General features: G+C 55.1%; 3 protein-coding genes across 7 annotated transcripts in view; all 3 read right to left on the bottom strand.

The window, feature by feature from the left end:
- Tut1 (terminal uridylyl transferase 1, U6 snRNA-specific) overlaps nt 1-6,071 on the bottom strand; it is a 12,154-nt gene extending 6,083 nt beyond the window's left edge. Inside the window, exons 1-2 of the mRNA XM_004646745.3 lie at nt 5,936-6,071; nt 2,650-2,840 (exon numbers count right to left, since the gene is read on the bottom strand). Of these exons, the coding sequence (XP_004646802.1) occupies nt 2,650-2,840; nt 5,936-6,017 (273 nt within the window). The 5' untranslated portion in view covers nt 6,018-6,071. The remainder of the gene's footprint in view (nt 1-2,649; nt 2,841-5,935) is intronic.
- Nucleotides 6,072-7,040: 969 nt separating this feature from the next.
- Nucleotides 7,041-14,844, bottom strand: Mta2 (metastasis associated 1 family member 2). Of its 2 annotated transcripts, XM_004646713.2 has the most exons (18): nt 14,564-14,844; nt 14,286-14,353; nt 13,905-13,998; nt 11,712-11,829; nt 11,572-11,635; nt 11,322-11,439; nt 10,939-11,041; nt 10,697-10,796; nt 10,354-10,542; nt 10,198-10,272; nt 10,057-10,115; nt 9,614-9,711; nt 9,392-9,531; nt 8,966-9,194; nt 8,760-8,849; nt 8,158-8,276; nt 7,914-8,062; nt 7,041-7,802 (listed from the first exon to the last, which is right to left on the bottom strand). In XM_004646713.2, exons 1-18 carry the CDS (start codon nt 14,589-14,591, stop codon nt 7,637-7,639), a joined length of 2,007 nt encoding a protein of 668 aa, XP_004646770.1. In that variant the 5' UTR covers nt 14,592-14,844; the 3' UTR covers nt 7,041-7,636. The 2 variants fall into 2 exon arrangements, with proteins under 2 accessions (XP_004646770.1, XP_023562802.1); XM_023707034.1 differs by lacking the exons at nt 13,905-13,998; nt 14,286-14,353; nt 14,564-14,844 and adding an exon at nt 12,406-12,678.
- A 269-nt stretch (nt 14,845-15,113) lies between these two features.
- The window catches only part of Eml3 (echinoderm microtubule associated protein like 3), a 7,322-nt gene continuing 2,651 nt past the window's right edge, over nt 15,114-19,784 (bottom strand). For 3 of the 4 annotated variants that reach the window (XM_004646712.2, XM_023707031.1, XM_023707032.1), the window contains exons 8-22: nt 19,638-19,707; nt 19,449-19,559; nt 19,200-19,295; nt 18,858-19,013; nt 18,611-18,752; nt 18,106-18,257; nt 17,907-18,032; nt 17,707-17,838; nt 17,461-17,528; nt 16,699-16,787; nt 16,530-16,627; nt 16,206-16,293; nt 15,730-15,828; nt 15,524-15,654; nt 15,114-15,438 (exon numbers count right to left, since the gene is read on the bottom strand). In XM_004646712.2, coding sequence (XP_004646769.1) covers nt 15,250-15,438; nt 15,524-15,654; nt 15,730-15,828; nt 16,206-16,293; nt 16,530-16,627; nt 16,699-16,787; nt 17,461-17,528; nt 17,707-17,838; nt 17,907-18,032; nt 18,106-18,257; nt 18,611-18,752; nt 18,858-19,013; nt 19,200-19,295; nt 19,449-19,559; nt 19,638-19,707 — 1,747 coding nt within the window. In that variant the 3' untranslated portion in view covers nt 15,114-15,249. The remainder of the gene's footprint in view (nt 15,439-15,523; nt 15,655-15,729; nt 15,829-16,205; nt 16,294-16,529; nt 16,628-16,698; nt 16,788-17,460; nt 17,529-17,706; nt 17,839-17,906; nt 18,033-18,105; nt 18,258-18,610; nt 18,753-18,857; nt 19,014-19,199; nt 19,296-19,448; nt 19,560-19,637; nt 19,708-19,784) is intronic. The other variant, XM_023707033.1, reaches the window with a different exon arrangement.

Raw genomic sequence — 19,784 nt, 5'->3', positions numbered from 1 at the left:
GGGAAGTTGAGGCAAGAGAACTAGAATTCAAGGCTAGCCTGGATTACATAGCAAGTTCAAGGCCAGCCTCAGCTACACAGTGAGATCCTGTCTCAAAAAAACCAAGAGGAATAATATACAACAAAGCAAAAGATCATTCTCTGCAAATGAAATAAATACAAGACAAGATGGGGACACTGGATTTTCTTTTTTCTTTCTTTTTTTTTTTTTTGGCAGAACCGGGGATTGAACTCCGCCTCTTGCACTTGCCAGGGAAGCGCTTATTTTACTGGCCCCTAGATTTTCTGAAGTAACATGGGGCACATGATGCTGGGTGATGCCAACATATATATTCTCTTTCTTCAAGACAAAGAGAAGAACCCCAGTTTTGTTTAGGGAGGCAAAGTTCACAGCTGAAAAAACTTAATTTTCCAGGCTTGGCTACAATGGGGGATAACCATGTGGTAGAGTTCTAGCTAATGAGAGAGAAAGTTTTCAGAGGAGGCCTTCTGGGAAGTGTTTTCCTCATCAATGATGAAGGAAAGGAGTCAGACTTGGCAGCCATTGGCCTTTTACTTGTAGCCTTTCACCTGCCTGTCTTTTCCCTGGAGCTGTGGAAACAGCAGACCACAACAACTGATGCAAATGATGTGAGGGTGAAAAGGACTGAACCCTGGGCTACCTGCACTGGGCTTCTTAGAATAAAAGAAAATTGAAGGACCTGCCAGACGGTTTAGCAGATTAAAGTACCCTGCCGGTCCCACCCCCAGGGCAGGCTGAGAAGGCAACTGAGACTGGGCTTGGTGGCCTGCATTTATAATCTCAGTGCTTAGGAGGCTGAAAACAGGAGGATCATCACAAGTCCAATCTGTGTAGTGAGACCCTGTAGACCCTGTACTAAATACATTAAAAAAACAAAGAAAGAAAGAAAAGAAAATTGACTTTCATATTCCAATTGCTTAGAATGCAGTCACTAAAAGGAAGCCCTAGGGCTGGTGAGACGGCTCAGTGGTCTAAAGCACCTACTTAGAACAAGCTTAGCGAAGCCCAGGGACCACAGTTCAATCCCCCAGCACCACATGCCAGCCAGCCCCGCCCCCTGGTGGGCTGAGCTGGCCACACACACACACACACACACACACATAAATAAAATTTAAAAAAAAAAAAAAGTTTTAAAAGGAAGCCCTAGTAGTCCAGCCCTACTCCATCCCGACACAAGCCCTGGCCTGCTGAGGCCGGCTGGCTCCCTCCTCTGGTGTTCCTGAGGGAACCCAAGGCCGACAGTGCATGGCCAGCGCTCATCAAGGCCTGGGGCCTCACCCAAATGGCCAGCATGCAACCTCAGGCCCAGTGTGATCCAGCAAGACAGCGCCACATAAGTGAGCTTGCTTCAGGGGACTAAAAAGACAGTTTTTAAAAGTTGCATATGGAAACAAGATTTAAAACAAAATATACCAAGCACGAGTGTGTAATGGGCCAGCCAGAGAGCTCAGTGGACTAAAGCACCTTCTTAGGCAGGAGAAGGGACTGGGGTTCAATCCTGGCTTGCCAGCTGGCCCTGCCCCCAAGACACACTGAGACAGCAACTGAGATTGGGTGTGGTGTGTGCCTGTAATCTCAGTGCTTGGGAGGCTGAAAACAGGAGGATCACTACGAGTCAGATCTGTGTAATGAGATGCTGTAGACCCTGTACTAAATACATTAAAAAACAAACAAACAAAACTATTTGAGGTTGTTGGTCAGAATACCCTGATAGGAAAATACACTTTTTCTTTTTTAATGTATTTAGTACAGGGTCTCACTACACAGATCTGACTCATAGTGATCCCATTTTCAGCCCCCAAGCACTGGGATGACATGCACCACGCCCAGTCTCAATCCTCTGCGCACTCTGGCATGCCAGTGATCAAACCCCAGTCCCTCAGTCTGCCTAAGCAGGCCCTTTAATCCACTGAGCTATCTGGCTGGCCTTCACATAGTTTGTGAAGCAGTCAATAAACTACCCACCATGCTACCAAGCAACTTCTTACAGGTGGCGATCCTCCAGTGGTATGATCACAATGATGCTGCTGTTCCTCTTCTTCTTTGTCTTTTTTTTCCTATAGCCTATAAACTTCATGCAAGCAAGAATCTATCTCTCTCATTACTTAGGATACAGCAATAATATCTAACACGAAGGTAGCAGTGAATAAACATGTAGCAAGCAAATAAAAATACAGAAAATAAAGGACAGCGAGATATCTCAGTAGACTAAGCACCTGCTTAGGCAAGTGCAGGGACCAGGTTTGATGCTCAGCACCGTGTGCCCTGCCAGCCCTGCTCTGTAGCACTGAGCCACAGGCATGGTGGTGCACACCTGTAATCCCAGCACTGGGGAGTCTGAAAACAGAAGGATCATTATGAGTCAGAGCAGCATAGTGAGACCCTGTAACAACCAAATACATTTTAAAAATTGAAATAAAAAATACAGAAATAAATGAGTAGTCCCTCATCAATTACTGTGAGATTGGATAAAAGCCCAGGGGGCATGGGACGACTGAATTTACAGAGCTGGATTATCCCAAATTCTATGGTGTTCAGAAAGGATACGCCACATTCCGAACCAGGCAGACCAGGCTGCTGCTTGCTCCCTCTAGTCCTGATTCACTCCTTACCCCAGGGCCACTCTACCTTGTCTTTGTCCATGACCACGCTGACCACAGGTCCAAATGCCTGGAAGTATTCAGACAGCTCTGCCGAATCCACATCCCTGGGAAAACCACTAACAAACACACTCCGAAGCCCCTGGGCCTTTCTGGCAGCTCGCAGTTCTACCAGATGCTGGTGCTTCCGACCTCCCAAGTGGGCATCTAAGCTGGGTCCTGCAGAGACAAGACCAAGACAAAAACATCTAGGCCATGCTTCAGTGTACTCTACACCATCCTGAATACTTCAAATTTTACTGATTCTCCAAACCACAAAAATGTGACCTTTGAAGTAGTTGGAAGGCTGAGGTAGGAGGACTGACACCAATGTGAGGCCAGCGCGGACTACACAGTGAGTTCAAAACCATTCTTCCCAACTGAGTGTCACAACAAGACCCTATCTCAAAAAACAAAACAAAGATGGGCATGGTGGCATACACCTCTAAATCCAGCATTTAGAAAGCTGAGGCGAGAAGACTGCGGTAAGGTACTTTGTTGGAGTTTTTTTGTTTTTTGGTGTGGGGATCAAACTCAGGACCTTGCTAGGTTTGAGGCCATCCTGGGCTTCAAAGGGAATTCAAGGCCAGCCTGAGATAAATAGTGAAATCGTCTCAGGAAAAATAACAAGTGTGACCTTTGAATAAAGCCCTGGTTCCTTCTCCTCGTGGTATTCTTCCGCATTTGTCTATGGAACATGCTCTAAGTCATTTCCACAGTGGCACACTCTAAGTAGCTCTTCTCTTTCTTTTACTTTTCTGTATTTAGGACAGGGTCCACAGAATCACACTCTGCATCAGATTAAGTGATTCTGCTTTCTGCCTCCCAACTGCTGGGATTGCCCAGTCTCAATCCCCATTTTAGGGTGCCCCGGGGGTGGGGCTGGCACACGCACTGGGGATTGAATCAAACTGGTTCTCCTACCTCAGCCTATCCTGCTGGGATTATGGGTATGGACTGTGACTGTCAGTTACATACACACTAGGGGCTGAACCCAGGGGCACTCTACCATTGAGCTACATACATCCCCAGGCCTTATTTTTTTTTTTGTTTGTTTGTGGGTTTTTTTGTATTTAGGGAAGGGTCTAAGGATGTTCAGGGTCTCACTGCTAGATCCTACTCTTAGTGATTTGCCTGTTTACAGCTTCCCAAGAGCCAGGATTACAGGCTAGCATTTGCCATCTCAGTGTGCCCCAGGGGTGGGGCCAGGCACAGCAGGCCTGGGGATCGAACCCCTGGCCCCTGTGCCTGCTTGCAGGCACTTTAATCCACTGAGCTATTTGGCTGGCCCTTCCAGGCCTTATTTTGTACTCTGACAGAGTTCACTAAATTGTCCAGGCTGGCCGCAAATCTGTGATCCTCCTGCATCAGCCTCCCAAACAGCTGGGATTACAAATTCACAAGGAGAAAAGAAAACTTGTATTGTAAAGGGGCACCCAGCTGGTCATTCTTAAATCATCACTATGCAGTAAATCATTAGGCATGGTGGCACATGCTTCAAGTTGAAGCCAAATTGAAACTCTGAATTCAACCTAGAGAATCTAGACTCTGACTCAATACAAAATTTCTTTTCTTTTTGTTTTTCTTTTTTGTATTTAGTACAGGGCCTACAGTGTCTCACTATGCAACCAGACTCTTAGTGCTTCTGTTTTCAGCCTCCCAAGAGCTGGGATTACAGGCATGTGCCACCACACCTAGCCTCAATCATGTCTCAGCCAGCCTGGTGGCAGGGGCAGGCCGGCACAGCACGCCAGGGATCCAACCGGACCCACTGTGCTCTGCCTAAGCAGGCACTTTAGTCTGCTGTGCTGTCTGTCCGGCCCTTCAGTACAAAATTTCTTAAGAGATCTGGGGATGTATATGAATAACCACTACGAAGACAACAATATGCAATGTATTAATTATTGAAACTGTCCTATTCATCGGTTTTGAAACTGTCTCATTGCTATTTGTTTCTCAATAAAATTATTTTAAAGAGAGAGAGAGAGAGAGAGAGAGAGAGAGAGAGAGAGAGAGAGAGATCTGGGGATATAGCTTAGTGATAGGACACGACCAATATGTGGAAGGTCATGAGTTCAATCCCCAGTACCCCTTCCACACACACAGGAGATAGATGTATTTGCTAAGCAGAGCAACAACTGCAGACTGTAAATAAATCAACAGTAACTTATCTAGCTCATACTGAGAACTCAGGACCTGGATAATTCTCATTCATCAACTTAGTTATGGTATGGTAACTGCAAGCACAGGATCGAAGTTGCTCTAAATTCAAACTCAGCACCATCAATCTTTGTGGGACCTTTGGCACATTGCTTAATCAACACTTTCCACTTAATACAATTTTTTTTTAAATGTATTTAGTACAGGGTCTACAGGGTCTCACTACACAGAACAGACTCACAGTGAGCCTCCTGTTCCTTCTGTTTTCAGCCTCCCAAGCGCAAGGGTTACAGGCGCGCGCATGCCACCACGTCCAGTCTCAATCATGTCTCAGCCCGCCCCGGGGGCGACTGCCTAAGCAGGAGCTTGAATCTGCTGAGCTATCTGGCCGGCCATATAGTACAAATTTATAACATCTGGCAGAGAGCAGTTGTGGTAAATGAGGGCAGCTTCACTACTCGCAGGATTTGTATTATCAGCTGCCTGTGGTGACCGAAGCATTTGTGGAGCCAATGAGACTTCTGATTTCCAGCTTAGTCTAGAAACAAGGCCGGTGTCATTCACAGGGAAAAGGAAAAATGGAGGACCCTGGTTAGTGAAGATCAGGATTCTGGGCTTCAGAAGCGAAATCTGAGGTTTCATGGAGGAGCTCCCTTTACTGCCCAACGAAGACCAAGTCCTCTTCCCAACGAACGCCATTCTCCGCCTGCTCCTCGCAGGCACCTTCTGCTGCCTGCCCTACCGGCTCACCCATGCTGACCTCTGGGGAGACCCTGCAGGGCTCCCCCTCGGCCTTCCCCGGATGCCACAGCCCCATCTCCACCTAGTGGGGCAACCGCACCCTCCAACCACCCCTTCTCCCGGCCAGCAAAGCATCAGGCGCGGAGCAGGGGCCCACAGAGAAGGCTGCAGGGCGCGTGAACCACGGAGCTTCCGTCGCCGGCCCTCCGCACGGTGGAAAGGGGAGCGCCGCGCGCGCGGGACGGCCCCGCTCTGCCGGCCCCGCCGACGTGCAGCGAGCACGGAGCTGACCGGCCCCGCCAGGACCTAAGGCGGGCTGCGATCTACAGCCGCCGTTCGAACGCCCCCAACCACCCTCACTAGCCACCGCTTACGGTTGGCTGTAGTAACTTGGCAAAGACAGCAGCGGAAACCCCCACGCGGCAGCGATTCGACGTCCGAATCCCCCGCTTCCATGGCGACTCTGCAGCACTGCCTAACGCAACCGCTCCCGCCTCCGCCGGAACTCGCTCCGGAGGCCGCTACGCTCTCGGAAGTGCCTTCCAGGATCACAGGAAGTGACGCAGGCCCCCCAGTGGCGAGCACCCCCCCGGAAACCGAGCTCCCTGAGCTCAGGGTTCCGCTGCAGGACTATGAGGCTCCGCCGCCTACCTTGCGCTTACCCAGGGCTCCAAGCTTTTCCGGCGTTGATTGGCCCAAAATATCATGACTATTCATGAGGCAGTTACGGAGGAGCGCTAGGTTGGGGCCGGCTCCCCTGGCTAAGCTGTTTTGCTCTGCGCTGCTGAACCGATCGCTTCTTCAGCGACAAGTGCCCTCACCGCCGCTGAGCTGGGCAGATCCTGGGGTACAAGCTACAGCAGGAGGGAGGGCGCGGGGCTCAAAGCCGCACACCCCTGAAGCGCCAACGGCTTGTGGCCGAGCGTCGAGGCCAGCCGACTGCAGCAGCAGGGCCCCCGAGGACCAGGGCAGGCTGCGCGTCTCCCCAAGGGAGAAAAGGATAAAGGACCTGTAGGACCTGGACCGCACACCCCAAACAGTTGACACCGTACTCCACTGCCAGCACCCGGTCCCCAGGAAGGCAGAGGCCAGCAGCCAGCCATTCTACCAGCCAGCTCCCTGCACTGCCTTGGGCCCCACCGCATGGGAGCACTGGGGGGCCAGCAGTAGCACATCCCCCAATCCGCCACTCTGGGAGGACGAGGCAGGACCATGAGTTTGAGCCCAGCATGGGCCACATAGTAAAGCTGCGTATCCAAAACTGCCTGGCTGTCCTCCGTATGAAAGTCCTGGTCAAGACCCAGTAGCAAAAAGGAAAAAAGGCGGCCAGCAAGGGCAGGCAGCAGGCCATCTCTCCCAGCCATACATCCCCCAGTGCTGTTCCTTGTGTAATTCTTTGCCGTCTGCCCTCTATTCTTCCTCTCAGACACCCACTACACACACCCCACACCCACTCAGGGCAGAAAACAGCTGAGCCGGGAAGGACTAAAAGCAGCTTTTTATTTGTAATTGTAAGAACCAATTACAGAACCCGAGGTTAAAAAAACAGACAAAAGATCTTTATTTCTGAGAATTGGCATACAAAAGGCAGAGGGGGAAGGGGAGAAAAGAAAGCAAGCAGGGGCCAGGGCTGATGCCAGCTCAGGGGCCTCAAATGCCAATCATCAAAGTCCGGACACCGGACAGGAAGAGAATCCCCTCCCCCCAATTAGGAAAAAAAAGACATGGCTGTGCACAACCCACCCCCCCAACCAGGTGCCATCACCTGAGAGCTGTCACTCTTCCCCTCCCCTGTCCCCTTTCACAAAGGGAGGTAAAATTTTTTAAAAAATTAAAAAAGCCTCCCCCTGAAACTGTCCAAGACAAGTGTGGAAGGAGTCCTGGGTGTGGCTTGGGGTCCATGGGCTGCCTAGCCACACCCAGGGAGAAGCAAGGAGGGGGACTCAGTCCCCAGGTGGTAAGGCCAAGGGTACCTGGCCCCCTGGTCCCCCACAGTCCCTCCGCTCCAGAAGAGAGGTGTAGGTCCTGGGCTCCAGCCTGGCTCCCTGGCTCCCCGGCTCCCAGGCCCTCAAAGCTCAGTCCTCCAGGACAATGGGTTCACTGGTGCTGGCTGGATGTGAGGGTGTGGGCAGAGGGCCTGGGGTCCTCACTGTTATCAGTGCTGGCTTCACCTTCAGGGGCAGGTTGGGTCTCCGGGCAGCCCGCCGCATCTCCAAGTGAGTCAGAGCTTTCCGTAAGGCCCTGCAGGGAAAGCAAGACAAATACAAGAGGTGCAGAGAACCCATGAGACCTCCCAGGGAGCCTGCTACTCCAGAGCAGGTCAGCCACCACCCAGCCCCGTGCACACGCTACCTGGTATCCTTTGTGGCCACGAACACCACAGGATTGGGTGCATCTGCAGGGTTTAGTTTCTGGCGTTTAGCTGCTGGCTGTGAGCCTGAGCGGATCCCTGAGGCCAGAGGCCTTCCGTTGGCAGAGAAAGGGACACCTGCCCCTGTCATCTGCAAGGACAAGGGCACACAATGAGGAAAGCCCCAGACTCCTGTCAGAATAAAAGCTCCCCAGTCCCACCAGGCCCCTCTGCCAGCCAGCATACCGCCTCATAGGCCCGCTTCACCATGATGCCTCCCAGGCCCCGGTTCTGAGCTAGCTGGTTTCTGTTGATGGGTGTCTTGGTTCCCCGAGGTGTTTTTGGTTTGAGAGGTGCCTGAGCCACTGTCGGGGGGGAAAAAGTTTTCACACCTCTAGTTCGTTCTCCTTTCCCTCAGCCAAGAGTACCTGGACACCTTCCAATACATGGGGAAAGCACCTGAAAGTGATTACCGGTGTTCACAAGCTCATGTGTATGACGATATACAACCATAAGAAAACACTATTGGGCTGAAAATGCAGCTCAGTGGTAGAGCACTTACTTGCCTAGGATGTGAAAGGCCCTGGGTTTAATCTCCAGCACCACCAAAAAACAAAAAAGGCTGGGCTCAGTGACCCATCCCTGTAACCCCAGTACTCAGGGCTGAGACACAAGGATCACCACAAGGCCAGTCTGGCCTACAAAGTGGGAAAGAAAAAGAAACCAAAACCACAACCACGATAGAAGCAGTTTGTCGAACTAAAATCTCCTTGGACTCAAGAAGAAGGTCCTTGAGAGAAGTGGAACTGGGAGCCTAATGCCACCCAAATCTGCTACCCGTTCCATACCCAGATCCTTGACAATTGTTGCCAGGGGTAGCCGCACCAGAGGGTGAATCTTCAGCGGCGTCTTGGCAGCCTTTGGAAGGCGGATGGAGCCTGGAGAAAAGGAAGCAAGCTTTAAAGCTGCTACACCACCCAGAATTCCTAACGGCTGTGCCTGGTACGACTGCCCACAGCTCCTGTGACTCCCCCGGCCCCCACCAAGCCCTTACACTCTGCCTTGATGGCATTGGCATTGATGGGGGCATAGGGTCGCCGGGCTGCCCTTCTTGGCTGCAGCAGGTCCCTGCACATCCGCCGGGCAAGCCGGGTCAGCTTTGTGGTCTGCAGCAGGAATGTCTGCCTGTTCTTGGCCAGCAGCTTAGCTCGGTTGGCGCTGGTCGTATAGGGAGAGAGACTCTGGGCTTCAGGTCTAGACAGATGACCCCTTGAGTGTGGCTCCTGGAGGAAGGTCACAGAGAACATGGTACTGAGGCTGCCCTTCTTCCCCCACTCCCTGTATGGAACAACCTGTTTCTGCCTAGGGATTTCACTGACCCCCAACCTTCTAGCCACCCCCACACCTGCCCAGAGCACGGGCTTGGCTCTGGGAGGTGCTCGGGTCAACTCCCTTATATCCTCCCCATACTGATCCTTACTGTGGAGCCCCGAGCAGCCCCCTCAAGCTGGGTTGGGGTCTTCAATCCACCATACTTCTTCCAGTAGATCCAACAGGAAGCGCAGAGTCGGCACTGCATGTTGGGTGGGCCCCAAGCATACCACTGGGCAGACTGTGTCGCTATGGAAACGGGGTCTGTTGGTGAGGAAGTGGCTCCCAGAGGGCCCACACCCCAGCCCCACCACCCTGCCCTGCAACTCACTGTGGCAGCTCTCGCAGGTCAGGCCCTTCTGGAATCCAGCTCCATTCATGCCAGGCTTTGAACCCACAGAAATGATCTGATTAGGGTTGGGCTTGGTGCTAATGGAAAAAGAGGCAAGGAACCAGTCAAGAAAGAGTTTTTATTTTCTTGGAAACGGAGCCTCACTATGTAGTCCAGGCTGGCTTCAAACTCGTGACGATCCTGCCTCAGCCTCCCGAGTGTTGTTTGGGAAAAGAACTCATCTCTAATTTTCCCCTTCCAGGGCTGGGGTCTGAACCAGGGCCTCATATGTGCTGTGCGCCAAGCACACATTTACCCCTGAGCTGCACTCCCTGCACCCACCTCCACCATTCCATTCTGCACCTTGCCACCCCAAATCCCTGAGGGCAGAGGTTGGGAGAAGACAAGGAAGATGCGTCAGTCTCCCCTGCCCAGGGACTCACTAGGTGGGGATGTAGACTTGCTTCAGTTTGCTGTCTGCTTCAGCAGCCTTCAGTCTCTTCTGCAGGAAGAAATGGGAAGATCAGTGATTCCACAGACAACAAGCACGGCTCCCCCGATACAGCTCCCCTGGCCTGACGCACCTGTTGAATATACCGGTCCGTGGTCTTCCACATGTAATAGAACTGGACTATGCTTGCAAGTGACTTCCAGGGCAGCTGAGCAGTACAGAAAGCGGAACGGTGAGGTGGCAGCTAGCCCTAGCTTCTGCTGCCTCCCTTCCAGCCCCGTGCACTTACAAAGTCCTGACGAATGTCATTGAAATCTTTCCCATACTTCTCAAGAGCCTCCTCGAACAGCATGGCCTCAGAGGCAGACCACTCCTCCATCTCGTCTCGACACAGCACCGGGCCCCCCTGGGGCACCAGGGTGGACATGGCTTTGGCTAGATCATATCCGTTCCTCTGCAACGTGTCCATAGCATGAAACTACGGGGGGGGGGGGGCAACTGAGGACCTAGAGCCTGGGCACCACCAGCCCGGCCCTTTGAACCCTCCTCTGCACCAAGGGACACGCATTCCTCCCGTGCCAGGCGCTGCCAACGGCACAGCGCTAGAGCCAGCTCTCGCAGAGGCTGCTCACCAGGGTGATGTCTCGGGAGGCGGCAGCTGCACTCATGTGCAGGCTGGGCTGCCGGATGGAGCTGCTGCAGTCCAGGGCTCTTGCAAAGGTCCCCACAGCTCTGCGGGGAAAATTGGGAAGTCAGGAAAGAAAAAGCTGACAGGAGCAAGGTGAGGGGAAAGAGCGCCACCCACACGCGGCCGGGACACGCAGAACTGGCCACACCACAGCTCCACAGTGTTCTTCCCATACACCACCCTCACCGGGCCACCACCAGGAACTGGTCGATCTGTCGGTCCGTGAGGGGGTTGTCTGGGTCCCAGACCCTCATCTCCATTTTCTGCTGATTCCGATTGTCCAGCTCTCCTGGGGAGTGGGAAACATCACCAGAAAGAGGGAAGCTAAGTGTATCTGGTGCTCACGGTGTCACTCTACCTTCCACTCCACACGCACGCTGTCTATCAGCCATTGTGACTCTCAGTATCTTCCCAACCATGCCATCCGCCTGACAGGCTTCCAAGGCCACATCCCAGCAAAGGCACAACATGGAACCCTACAGACCTCCCTGAAGAACAGGACACACCAGCTATACTGACTGTGCCACGGAGGTGCCCTGGGCAGCCACACAACCTGTCCTACTGCTTACCCTCTGCCAGTCGATCTGGGATCTCAGCTTGGTATTTGCAACCAACTCTAATCTCCCCTTGGTCAGCTAGCAGCGTCTTCTGCACAGGGTCGAACACCAGAGAGTAAAAAAAGCAGTCCTGGAGGAGAAAGACAGGGTAAGCAACAAGAACGCAGCATGCGGATGCTGGGCTCCACTCAGGGCCCTCAAGGGGAGAATCTACAGACACAAGCTTCTTGCCACCCTGCTGCCCTCCCCAGCATCTCCTCACCTCCTTTTCCAGGTACTGGCTCAAGATATCTGTCTCATTGAGGAGGGTCACACTGCACTTGCCCCTGCAGGAGACAGTCAGGAGCCTGGGTGAGCCCCCCATCCCACCTACCGGGTGTCCTGACCTGAGGTGTCCCCTACCTTATGTGGGTGGCTGGTAAGGACTCAAACTGCCGGGACAGAAAAAGCTCCCGGTGCTTCAGCTGATGCCGCTGCTGCTCTGACACCACTGGCTGCTTTGACTCCTCCTCAAACTCCCCTACGACAGAAAGGAAAAGAGCAAGTCAGAAGCTACCCGGGACAAAAAGGCAGTCTGGAGTGGAGTGAGATGGTAGCTGAGGCAAGAGGACTGCTAGAATTCAAAGCGAGCCTGAACTACATAGCAAGAACTTGTCTCCCAGAAGAAAGAAAGAAAGAAAGAAAGAGAGAGAGAGAGAGAGAGAGAGAGAGAGAGAGAGAGAGAGAGAGAGAGAACGAACGAACTTGGGCAACCACCCAGAGAAAATAGTTTCTCTCCAAGCCATTTTCAGGACTAGGGATCAATTCCAAGCCCACAGCACCAACCTACAGCCCCAGTCCTGCTGTGATCGAAACAGGAACACCTTAGCTTCTCTAGCTGCTTGGGCTGAGTGAGGCCGTCTTCCTGCCTCAGCCCCCCAGAGTACTGAGACCCCAAGCGTGGGCCACCACGCCAGCTGGCTGCTCACCCCACCCGAGCACTTGCTGCTGCTCTGCCAGCCTCCCCTTTCACCTCACAATCACTAGCGCTCTCAGGAAGAACTGTGAGCACCGAGTACACCCAGAAATGCACCCCGACCCAGGGATGCAGACCTACCACACCAGCCCAGCAGCTTCTGCACACCTGGCTCTTCCTTGCTGGACCACCCAAAAGCCTAAGAAGCCAGCAAGATGGAAGATCGCCCAGAGTGGGGGTTACCAGTTCCTCTTTCTGCGCTTCGGAAGACTCTCTGCTCCAAACCAACACGCGTAGCCAAACCACCCCTCCTTTCCCACGTGGCTAATAATAGCTTGTGGGGCTTTCAAGGACAGCGCAGCTCAAGCCATCGCCAACACCTTCCTGTCCAGGAGGTGCTTCCCCCTGAAGCCCTACAGCAAAGGGTTAACCTGGCTGAGAGCCACCCCCACCCCACCCCCACCACCCCCACGCCCAGGCGTAGGAGCAAGGCTCATTGGTACACTGTGCCAACCTCAGAGAAGGGGAGGAGAGTTCACCCAGCCACCCCAGCCTTCCTCGGTCTGGTCTGTGCTCTGCTCCGGAAACCAGGGCTAAAGCAAGGGGCCACACCCCCCACATGCCCTCTGATTGGACAAGGCTAAGGTCAGCCCCTGCCAGATGGGGCTGGAAACCCCAAAGGGCCAGGGCTCTAGCTGGGTAAGTACAGTTCATTAACCCCTTCTTGACCAAACCAACCTGAAAATTTTGAAAGCAAGAGGAAAAACAAAACAGTAAATGATAAGAACTAATTAAAACTAAAGTAAAAATTTTAAAGAGATGATTAGAGCTTAAAAAGAAAATAGCTACACATGATGGCTCATGCCTGTTATCCCAGCATTCAGGAGGCTGAAGCAGGAGGGTCACTGCACGTTCAAGGCCAGCCTGGGTACACTGTGAATTTAAGACCAGCCTAAAATACATAGGAAGACGCTGTCTCAAAAGAAAAGATAAAAATTAGGGCAAAAAAAAAAAGTATAAAATGGAATGGAGAAAAAATTGAGATGAGGAAAAAAAAAAATCTTTCCTGCCAGCTTTCAACTCCCAGGGGTCTCTTCACTGTATGCCCATCTCCTGCACAAAACAATCCTGTTCCCCAAGCGCAATTCCCGTAGTACAACCTTCCTCCTCAGCTTGACCTTCTCACTGCCTTGTCCCAATCCACCCAAAACTGTCCACCCAAGTGTCCTACTTCTCTAAAGCTCTTCTTTATCCCCTACCTAAATTCCCTCCCTAAATCCATTCCTTCCAGGTGAGCATGGTGGCACATGCCTATAGTCCTAGCACCCAAGAGGCTGAGGTAGGAGGATTGCTGAAAGTTCCGCCACAAGTTCAAGGACAGTCTGAGGTATACAGCAATACCCTGTCTCAAAAAAATTAGCAAAACCATTCTTCTCATTCTCTCTCACACACACCACAAAAACTGGCTGTCCTTATCGCCTCACCACCCTGCTTCCAACCAACTCCAACATGTGAAGACAGGCCTCCACCCCCAAACTCTCATCTCTGCCCTGGCTGGGCACACCAGCAGGGTAACACCTGCAGGAACAAGTCCAGGCGCAGACCGCGGGCAAGGGGAGAACATGGACGAAGATACTCACTGGCATTGCTATCAGCCAGGCTATTGAGACTGCTAGAAATGTCTCTTCTCCGGAAAAGACAGACCACCTTTGCTTCCACGTTTCCATTTGCAGTCTAAGGGCGAACACGGCAGAGAGTAAGTGGAAATACAGACTAAAAAGTCAATCCGCATTTAAGCGCAAGAGCACAAGGAACCCAGTTGAGACGTGGGTTCCAGGACAGACTTCCAAGCCCTTTCGTTTGCCCCAGCAGACAGAGCTCCCACCGGGCTCGCCGACGCCGCTCCAGGACGCCAGGAATGAATGGCTATGAATGGGGATGGCACACAAGGCTCTGCCCTTCATCGGGGCGGAGACCCCAAGAAAGGCGCCCGGCTGCGGAGCGGGGACCCGCCGGCCTACCTTGTTGAGCTCCTCGATCCGCCGCACCAGGTACGGATTGCTGGAGGAGTTCTCGAAGTAGACGTAATCTGCGGTTGCAGGTCGAGAGTCAGGGCCGGGGAAGCGGGCGCCCGAGAGCGCAGGGCCGGGTGCAGCCCGGAAAGTGCGGGCAGTCGCTGCCAGCTCAGCCCCGGACCTGCATTCCGGGCGGCTTGGGGAAAGAACACCCGGCCCCGAGCCCGCCGCGCTCCGGTTCCCGCTCTGCGCCCGGCCCACGCGGCCCCCGGCCTGCAACTTACCCCCCACCCGGTACATGTTGGCCGCCATGGCTGCCGCCGCACAAAGGGCTCCGGGTCCGGGGTGCGTTCGCCGTCTCTGCGCCTCAGCCGTAGCGGTTCATCGCGGCCAGCAGCGCGGCTGCCCGCCCGCCGGTTGCCTCGGCTCCTTCCGGGACGCGCGCGCTCCCGCGCACCGGGGCCGCCCGCAGCCGCGCCCGCGCGCGCCGCGACGTGAGCCTGCGCTGGGCTGCGGGGAATCGCCAGCGGCCTCGGGCTCACCGCCTTCCGGACGCCCAGCCGGTCGGAGAACAAGGCCCGCCGCTCGGCTTGCTCGGCCCCTTCCGGAACGGGCTCGGCTTCTTCCGGCCCTTTCCGCCACGGCCCAGGCCCTCCCCGGGACGGATTCGGCTTCTTCCGTACATTTCCGCCGCAGTTTGGGGGTTCTCCTCCGGAGCGACACCGAGCGCGCCCCGCCGTCGGCGTGGCCTTGCCGCTGCACCCCTACTGCAACCCCTTACCCCGTCCCCCGAGTCGCGAGGCGCCCAGCCGCTCCCCACGAAGGCACCGGGAGGCGACTTTGATCTGTTTATTGCCCCGCAGCAGGCAGCAGGTTGGGCCGGGCTGGCGCGGCCCTGCGGGCAGGGTCCAAGTACGTGGCGCCCCTTGGGGCGCTGGGAATGTCAAAGTGGGAAGCTGGGCCGATCCAGTCACACGTCCAGGGAAGAGGCCGGAGACAGGGAGGGCGTCCGAGATGGTGTGACGGTCCCTGCGCCCAGCACACGCCACTGGAAGATGCTGGCGTCCTTGCCGCCCAGCGAGACGAGGTACGCATCGTCGTGGGTGAAGCGGACGCTCGTCACGTGGCTGCCGTGGCCTGCGAACACGCGGCTGGGCGCCTGGGCCGAGGAGGCAGGGTGCAGCTTGGGACCGTGCCCTGGACCAGTCCAGGATGCCCGACCCCGCCCTGGCCCAGGGGCTGACCTTAGCGCGCGCGCACGGGTACTGGAAGAGGTGCACTTTGCAGAAGTCGTCAGCCACGGCCACCACGCGCTCGTTGTGGGAGCGGCACAGGGAGTTGATGTCAGTCCCGTCTGAGCCGTCCGGCCACACGCCTGCACCGCGGGAGTCAGGCTAGCCCGCTGCCCCGCGCCGCCCGCTGGCCCTGTGCCTGTCTGCGTCCCACTCACCGTACACGTGGAAGCCCAGCACGCAGGTGTAGGTCGCCCACTCGCGGTCGCGGCTCTCATAGCGATTCCTCAGCAGCTTGCAGCCCCCGACCACGTCCCCTGGATACAGGGGTCCGCTGCTCAGCGGCCAATCTCGTGCCCCCAACGCCATGAGTCAGGCCCAGCCCATGTGTCTCCTTCCCTGGAACCTAGGCTTCTCCCCTCCCCTGGTGGGCGCTGCCCCTTCACTCGACAGGCAGGCAGGCAGGCTCCAGGCCGTCCTTAGCTGGCCTTCACTAGAGGGAGGCAGGGTGTGACCTGGGTGCTGTCTCCCAAGCACAGCTTTCTCCTGTGTGCACCCATTCCGGTCCCACCTAACACATCTCCACCTATGCATCTGATGTCCCTTCTACTGGGACTTCCCCAAGTGCCCTCATGCATCCCTGGGCCAGGTGTCCCTCAGATAAAGTCCTCCCCAACTTCCTCCTGTCGCTCACAATAAAGAATCTCATAGTCTCCAGAGTTTGACATGATGAAGTTGCTGTCCTTGGACCAGTCAAGGTGAGTGATGAAACTGGAATGACCCTGGGGACACAGGACAGAGTTTTAGAAATGGAGACCCAGAAGTAGGGTGCAGAGAAAGAGGCCCAAGACAAGGTGAATGTGTGCACTGCAGATGTGGACTAATAAACATTGAGATTATTTTAACTGTGTCTAAATAGAAAAGCTTCAACACATAGCTACCATTTCCCATCCACCCCCAGTGCATCAGCCCTGGGGGGGCACTGCACCAGACCCAGCCAAAACCCCAGTCTCCTCACCACACAGCGGCCAAATCGGCTGGATTTGGCACCGTCACTGGAAACACTGTAGATGTAGATTGTGTTGTCATGGGAGCCGATGGCCAGGTACAGGCCGTCTGCAGAGACAGTCACTCAGAGAGGGAAGAGCCCAGTGGAAACCTGAGTCCAGGGCGGAGGTGGCTCCCACCTGGGCTGTACCGGACAACTGAGAGCTGCTCATTGCCATCGGTGACATCAGACACGATCTCCCTGGTCTCTGTGTCCAGAACCAACCACCTGGCAGAGAGAAGAGAGCCCCCAGGTAGGGTGGAGAATGGCAAGCGAGAGCACCTCTGGCTGTGATACCAGGATTCTGGGAGGCTGAGGCAGGAGGCAGCAAGTTTGAGCCCACAAACCTGGGCAACTGCAAATTAGCAAGACCCTGTTTCTAAATTTAGAAAGGGGACTACGGCCAAGTAGTGCACATCTGTAATCACAGTACTTAGGAGTCTGAGGCAGTAGAATCATTACAAATCTGAGACCAGCTCGTGCTATAGTGAGTTCAGTTTCAGGGAAAACAAAACAAACAAACAAACAAACAAAAAAAAAAAAAACAGATGGGGGTGGGGGCTAGCTCAGTGTGAAACAGATTCAACTTCCAGTATTGCAAAAGAGAAAAGAAAAAACCAAGGTTGTCAGGTAGGGAAGAGGTCACCACCACATTTTCAGGCTGGGAAACGAGCAGATCAAGGTGAGGGGCTTCTAGCCTCTGGAACCATGGGGGCAGAAGCAGAAAACAGACTGGGTCCATGCAGAGTTCAGGCGTGGGCCCTGGCTCCCTGCTGCTGCACTTCCCACCCAGCCACCCCTGCTTCCCAGAGAGACTGCGAACGGGTGTATGGCAGCAGCCACAGAGCATGGAGGAGCCCTCCCCAGCATACCTGCGTCCCAGAGAGCCCTGTGCCCTCACCTGCCTGTGTTCAGTCCCACAGCCACGACTGCCCCGCTTGGATGGAAGTCGGCACAGAGACCAGTCTCCTGACAGGAGAGAAGGGTTAGGAGGTCAAGGGGGGAGCGGTCTCTGGAGAAGCTAGGTCTCTTAACACTTCAGAGCCAGGTGGGTCCCTAAGCTTAAACAGCTCCTGCCCGCAGGAAGCCTCCTTGAGGCTGATAGGGCTAAACAGCCAGGGAGGGAGGAGGGGCACAGAGGGAGTACCTTGAGGTCCAGGCTCCAGGCCAGTGCATGTCCCTCTCCATCCCACAAGCAGAGCTGCCGGTCATGGCCACAGGTGAGGAAGCAGTTCTGGGCGGGGTGGGTGCACAGCCCCCAGAGCTCATCCGTGTGGCCCTGCAGTGGAGCAGAGCACCTGTCACCACTGCCTTCCTGGCAGCCCTGCCCTCAGCCCTGACACCAACCTGAATCACCGGCGAGAAGCCCTGGGCCAGGTCTCCTCTCAGCAGTGCATTCTTTGTGGTTCCCACCAGAAGCTCAGAGCCCGGCCCCTCTGCAATGGCCCGCACAGCGCCAAAGTGCTCTGGGATCTACAGGCAGAAGCAGGTGTCCTGGGCCAGCCTGGGGCCACCCCTCCCCTCCTGGACCTAGACCTGCCCTCACCTCCGCCTCCTGGAGGGCCACCAACCCCTGACCCCACTGCACCAGTCGGCGGTCACGGCCGCCACCACTCAGCACTGTCCCATCCCGCCGGAGGCACAAGGCAAAGATGGAACCTTCATGAGCACGGGCCTGGGCCACGATCCCGTAGGTCTCTGTGGACAGAACCCCAGGAGTCATGATCTTGGGGCACGTGGGTTGGCTTCATAACAAAGTGCAAACGGTACAAAACACTTAGCTATGCTGCCTCTCCAGGATACCACCCCTCATCATCATCCCTCTACGCAGCTGTGCTCCCCATCTTAGAGGGGACAGTAGAGGGGCCCAGAAGTCAAGGTGCATCCAGAAGGCTATGGACCAGTGTCAAACTGACCTCTGACCAGCCCTCCTCCCTCTGCCCCTTCTGGCTCTGCCTCCCTGACTGCAAGCTCCAAGGTGAAAAGACAGCCCCTCCCCTACCCCCATAGCTCCTCCAGGGACAGCTGTCCCCCCACCAGGGCCCACACACCTTTGGCCCCGCCCCTGCCTGGCATTCTGGAATCAGAGAGGCTCCGGCCCCAGGTGAGAATGTTCCCCTCTGAGTCTCCGGTGAGGATGTCCCCATCAGGGAGGAAGACAAAGCAGGGAATGAACTTGGGTTTCTTGTATTTCTGGGGAGTGGGACAGAGGTCAAAGTTAAGGACAACGCGAAGGAGTCACAGGACAACCTAGGGGTTGGGGCATCAGAGCTGTGGGACCTGGCCTCTACGCCTCACCCCAAAGACACCCTGCTTCCGTGCTAGGACACCGTTCCCAGGAGCCCCTGTCCCACCGCTCCAGTTCCAGAAGTGGACGTGAGATTTCCCACTGGTGATGATGCAGCTGCTGTCACGAGGGCTGAAGCCCACAGCCAGGACTGAGTCATTGGTGCTCTGAGGGACGGGAAGACAGGATTCAACCACCACGGCCAAAACCTGGGTCGCCTCTTCGAGGGCAGCCTGACAACTCTGTGCACCGGAACCCCAGCATAGCCCCCACTTCCCAGATGAGGGGAGCAAAATGGAGAGGGAGGGGTCTGCTAGCCCAATGAGAATGTAGGTGATGCCAGATGTTCACACCTTGATCTCTGCCAGCTTGGTTCCCCGGCCACAGTCCCACACGGACAGCATGTGCTCATTGGAGTCATCCACTACACAGAGAAAGGCTCCCTGGTCCTAGGGACACAGGAAGGACCAGTGAGTGCACCAGGGGCAGGGTGCACAGGCACCGGGCAAGGGGCATATGAAGTGATGCAGGTCCACCTCTGGGAGAAGGGTCTGCAGCCAGGAAGGCTGGGAGTGGGGGTTCTGGGGCCCAGGACAGCTTACTGCTACAGAAAAGGCCAGGGAGCCCACACCGCGCTCAAAGGCACCCAGTCCGAGCTCCTGCAACTTAAGCAGTGTCTCTGAGTCCCAGATGTGGACCACTGGCTGCAGGGGCTGTGGAAGAAGACAGGGTCAGAGCAGAGAGGAACCAGGTGCTGGCCACCTGTCTCCAGGTTCCAGCTCTGGCCTTACCTTGCCATCCTTATCCACACCAGCAGTCTGTCCTGAGGCCACCCGAATACCGTCAGGGTGGACAGCAAGGCTGGATGGGAAAGGACAGGGCTGGAGAGATGGCTCAGTGGTCTAAAGCACCTACTTAGAACAAGCTTAGCAAAAGCA

Source organism: Octodon degus, unplaced genomic scaffold, assembly GCF_000260255.1.
Source record: "Octodon degus isolate 3935 unplaced genomic scaffold, OctDeg1.0 scaffold00279, whole genome shotgun sequence".
Lineage (NCBI taxonomy): Eukaryota > Metazoa > Chordata > Mammalia > Rodentia > Octodontidae > Octodon > Octodon degus.
Note: the sequence above shows the minus strand (reverse complement) of the source record. Positions and strands in the feature narration are given on the sequence as shown.